Genomic DNA, 4,775 nt, shown 5'->3' with positions numbered 1-4,775 from the left:
CGGGCGCCTCACGAACCTCATCGTCAGTCTCTGCCGAGCTGCGGCATGCCTCGTAAGCCCGTCTGCCGCGTTATTCCATCGCTGCCCTTTGCCAAAGGTTGTGCCTTTGTGCTGTTTGATGAGAGAGAGTTTGCAGGGCTGTTTTCCGGGCAGGGCTCTTTGTGCTTCTGACCGCGAGGCTCGGGGGGATGCGGCGCAGTGTGAAGGGTGCCCGGTCTCATTCCCGTCCCTTTGCCCTGGGAACTGCTCTTCGCCTTGCCGTGTCGCAGAGGGCTTGCTGAGCAGCGCCAGGCCAGGCTGCCTCCCTCGGCAAGCGGGAAAGGGGACGTTGCATCTCCCCTACACCCTGCTTTGCTCTGTGCGGCTTTTTAACCAAGATTGCGAAGCCCCCGGCTAGAGTGATCACATGGGGAAGCGAGGGATTTCGGGACTGCTGGGTCAAAGAGATGCCGTTTGGTTTGTTAGAGCCAAAAAGCCCAGCAGAGAGCTCTGTGGACAGAAATGATGACGTGGCCATGCACGTGGTGCAAGGCTAAAGTGTTGGGGGGGGTTCAGGTGTCTGAGATTTGTCCCGCAAGCACTTGCGATAGCACTGTGCTCCTTCTGAGAGCTGTGCTTTTGAGACGGAGCCCGATGGGTGTTACGAGCAAAGCCTGCAGGTTTTCTTTTCTCCTGTTTGGTGTCTGTAGATTTGCTGGGCGTCCTTGTTCTCCGCTGCCCTGACGCGGTAACAGCTGCACCCTCGCCTTCACAAGGGCCGAAGGGCAAAACCGCTGCTGCCAACAGTCTGTGCCTCTGGTGCAACCCGTTTATTGTACTTTTCAGATCCAGTTCAATGCTATCGATGTTCCTGGTTTTCTTCATGCCGGCTACTTTTCAGATAACGTACTGGGAAAAAAGGCAAATGTCTTAATAAGGTCTTACCCCAAGAAAGAGAGGGTATTTTGATGTAGACAGGACCAAATAGCATGTCTTCTGTTGTTTACTGCATATGCTGTATTGATGTTTATTTGAAACCTTCACTTTTTTAAAACTTCTTTAGAGCTAATCATTTACAAGTCGGTACATCTGGTGGCTGTTGAATGTAGTAGTGATGAACCTCTTTGCTCAAAATGTACTTAAATTATATAATTCTAATACATCAGGTCAGCTGCTCCGGTGATTGTCCCTGAATCTTTTGATTTTGAGAAGGGAAATTCAAATCCAGCAAATCGTATTAGCAAGGCGTTCAGGAAGTGCACCAGGGAGCAAACCAGAACGATCCAGAATGAATTTGCAAACTGTTCACTGTGAGTCTTGAATGTAAAAGTTCCCTCTTTGAAATTAGCAATTTTCTCTGAAAGATGGTGCATTTTCACTTCTGAAGAGAAGAGAATCATGATGAGGCAGCCACAGGAACCTGAAACGGAGGGGCGATGCTCATCACCTCGGCAATCCCTGCAGCAAGGCCACGTCACGTACATCACAACCAAATGCCATATTGATAGCGTTATTATGGCCACTGTGAGTTAGCTTTAACAGGGATTATTTTTAGAATCCAAGCCAATGGCTATTGAAATTGATAAGCTTTTTAAATTGAATTTGGCTTAGGACCCGTAAATATTAGCACGGCTGCTTTAGTGCCCTGATCCCGCAAAGCATCTCTGCTCTTTTTCCGCTTTAAGCTGCCCATTGTCCATTGAATGTAACTGAACTGTCTGCATGTTTAAGGATAAAATGTGTTCTTAAGTCCTTTATTAAATTATGATTGTAACATGTAATACCTTGTAAAGTATCGGTAAATCTCCTTATCAACCAAGCTAGGAACACAGAGAATGGGCTTTACCCTCTCGAAGTGGCAAGCGACAGGGAGGGTCCGTTATCCCTCCTGACAGTGTTTTTTCAGAGACCACTTTGACAGCCAGTTGCTGTCGGTCTCTCCCTCGCTCCTTCTCAGTTCCTTCCTCGCTGGTGTAAGCGGTGATCTCGCTTCGGTGGCTGGAAACCTCCCATCGTGGTGAATATGAGCAGTTGCACCATGGAGTTTTTTGGTCAGTTTTTTTCCCCTTCCCACCCCTCTGATGAGATTCCCGGTTCTGGCCACGTGCTGTGTGTCTGTGATGTGTCCCCAGGTCCGGTCCCTGGGGCTCGTGGGCACCATCCTCTTTTTCTGCCAGCTTACGGAGAAGGGCCGGAGGTGTCGGGGCTGCCTGCTACGGTGTCCTGAGGCCACTCGCCCGTGGAGGTGTCGGGGCTGCCTGCTACGGCGTCCTGAGGCCACTCGCCCGTACCTATCCCTCCCGCCCTCGTGGAGGATTTCGACATTTTATCTCCTAACTCCAATTTGGAAAAAACATGTTTTGATGCAGCAAAGTCATGCACCTTTCTGCCTAGATTTATTTTGCCGGTTTAGAGTCAACGCAGCCAGGGTCCTTAATACGCTCTCCTACGCCGATAAATTGGTACTTACAGGCGATGAAGCTCCAGAGGTACAACCCGACGGGGCCGTGCAGAGTTTCATAAGGGCTGCCGAAAGCATTGAACATGAAGAAACCTGCTCCCACCAGAGCAAAGACGATCAGTACTGTACAGAAGAGAATGACACTAACATGGATACTTGCAGGGATAATTTTGAGCAGATCTGGAAAAACTAAAAGGAAAACAAAGAGAACATTATTATACACATTAGGCAAAGTTGTTTCAGAAGTTAGGCCAGGGATTTCTTGCTGGTTTGTGATAACTTTTTTAAATCAGGCTCTTCCAAATGCAACCAAAGATGAAAATTAAGTTATTAACTAGAAACAGGTTTTCATGGATGTTTGGAGGCAGAAGCATTTTGTGAAACTCAGAAGTGTAGGCTGGCCAGGAGAGAAAGACCAGCTCCAGGGAAAGCCTCCCCTCCCCTGCCCGAGGGTATTCCCCTACACGTGTGGTCCCGGCCGTATGCCACGTGGGATGCGTAACGGCACCTCTGCGATCCTGGCACCCTGCCCACGGCCATCCCTGCCCGGCCCTGGGCCCCCCCGGGTGTGACCCCCAGCACCTCCAGCTCTTTAGCGCTGGGGGCCTGATCCAGATCAGCATCCTCAGGGGCTGCTTCCTCACCTCGCTGTGCCGGCAGGCGGAACCGACTCCTCTCCCTCTGTAGGCACCGTTCAGGGCAGCGCGAGGGTTTGGGGATTATTTGTTCCTCAGAAACCAGATCATGCAGACGCAAGGTGGACGGTAACACGCCTACCATCTACCGAGGTGGTATTTGGTCCTTAACGTCACCAGCATATTAGAAAAAATCAGAAGCTGTATTTGAGGAGGCAGGTCCACCTTGCAGCGGTCTGCAGGACGGCATGAAGGGGTACCCACAGCGCCTGTGTACGGGGCTGACCTCGCGTCCCTCAGCTGGAGGCTTGGCCATCTACTCCTCTTTTGGAGAGGGCGACAGCAAATCCAGAAGCAGACCCGCTGCATTTATGCTCGTGAGGTCCCACTGAGGGACATGAGGTTGGAAATTAAGTTATACCAGCCTGGCTCATTCACTGAACAGAGGGCAATCAATATTTCTGTGCTGGCCTGGTTCTTTATCAGCTTGTAAGCTTGGTTACAATTAACGTGTGTGTCACCCTTACACCTGACCCTGCCTGGAGTGGTCAGCAATTCATACGAAATGTGTTTCTCGGATTGGATTGTTCTGGCCAGTAAAGTCTTGTATTTATCTTGTTTTCCCAAGCACAGGTGCAGGGAGGGTCAGGTGAGGATGAGAAGTTCCCGACTCTGTGTCAGTATCTGTTCCGTGTGGGTTGTGTGTCTCGTGGTACCCGGCACAGGGTGAGGTAGCTCCCCTTCCCGTGGGATGCTTCTTCTGGCTCCCCCGGCCCGGGATGGGTGTGTGGGCAGGGGGGCGGCTGGGCAGCCCCTGTGGGCGCGGGGTCCCGCAGGGTCCCTCTCCCTCCCACTGGCTTCTTGGTCGGGACCACGTCACGGGCAACGCGTGACGGACCAAGTCGTCGGGAATGCTCAGGTCCTGGCTGTACGGAGGGGTGAGGAGGTCCCTGTTTTTTTTTTCTGGCAGCCTCGGGGGGGTTGTGTGTGTGTGTGCCTGGTTTGGGGTAGCGCCCGCGGTTTGTTCAGGTCTCAGGTGTCTAAAGTGCACAACTCTTAGGGTTTGGCCACTCCATCTGCCCGGGAAGCAAAGAGCTGCTCCTGGCTGGGGCGCTGATTTCCGTTCTGTCCCAGAGCAGCAATTCCACCACTTTCAATAATGCAAATACTCAGTGCTGTTTTGGTAAGTTTATACCCAAAGAATTTTGGCTAAACATATGTGGGTTTTTATCTGAAAACTGTAAGCAATAAATCTGTAAGTTAAAAGGTCCTCATTTTCTTATGAAGAAGCAGGAAATCGTTAGTGAAGCGGCAGCGCTGACATACTGGTGGGTTAAACGTGTTGTGCACCGTGTGTTGCTGGGAGACGTCCAAGGCTCTGGGAACATCCGATATCTGGGGAAGGTACTGGGTGGAGTTGTTTATCGTACAGAGACTCCCTGTGAAAATCCACAAACGGTTATTGCCAAAGAGACGCGTGGACACCTAAAAGGATCGGAGGTTTCTTACCTCTTATCCTCTGGCATTTTTCTATTTTTAGAAAATAGGAAAAAATTAGTATTTTGATAAAAATCCTTAAAAATAGGAGAGAGATATATTTCTGTACGTACGTTAATCTAAAATTATTTTTAAAATTAAATATGATACTAAAGAGGGAGAAATTCGTAAAGGTTACATCAAAGAGTTATTTGCAACAAACT

At 50.0% G+C, this 4,775-nt stretch overlaps 1 protein-coding gene across 1 annotated transcript; it reads right to left on the bottom strand.

The window, feature by feature from the left end:
• Positions 1 to 1,133: 1,133 nt before the first annotated feature.
• LOC104169168 (clarin-1-like) lies at positions 1,134 to 3,220 on the bottom strand. Its single transcript, XM_009710000.1, has 3 exons — positions 2,905 to 3,220; positions 2,450 to 2,629; positions 1,134 to 1,399 (listed from the first exon to the last, which is right to left on the bottom strand). The coding sequence occupies exons 1-3, from the start codon at positions 3,218 to 3,220 to the stop codon at positions 1,134 to 1,136; spliced, it is 762 nt and encodes a 253-aa protein (XP_009708302.1).
• Positions 3,221 to 4,775: the final 1,555 nt, after the last annotated feature.

This window comes from Cariama cristata, unplaced genomic scaffold, assembly GCF_000690535.1.
Source record: "Cariama cristata isolate BGI_N322 unplaced genomic scaffold, ASM69053v1 scaffold29751, whole genome shotgun sequence".
Classification (NCBI taxonomy): domain Eukaryota; kingdom Metazoa; phylum Chordata; class Aves; order Cariamiformes; family Cariamidae; genus Cariama; species Cariama cristata.
Note: the sequence above shows the minus strand (reverse complement) of the source record. Positions and strands in the feature narration are given on the sequence as shown.

What these genes read in the sequence shown, in the direction of transcription:
- LOC104169168 (XM_009710000.1), bottom strand. Translation starts at nt 3,220, where the DNA reads ATGGTAGGCGTGTTACCGTCCACCTTGCGTCTGCATGATCTGGTTTCT. An exon ending in ATACGGCCGGGACCACACGT is followed by an intron (nt 2,630 to 2,904) that starts GTAGGGGAATAC and finishes TTTTCCTTTTAG; the next exon opens with TTTTTCCAGATCTGCTCAAA. An exon ending in CCTCTGGAGCTTCATCGCCT is followed by an intron (nt 1,400 to 2,449) that starts GTAAGTACCAAT and finishes CCTCCGTTTCAG; the next exon opens with GTTCCTGTGGCTGCCTCATC.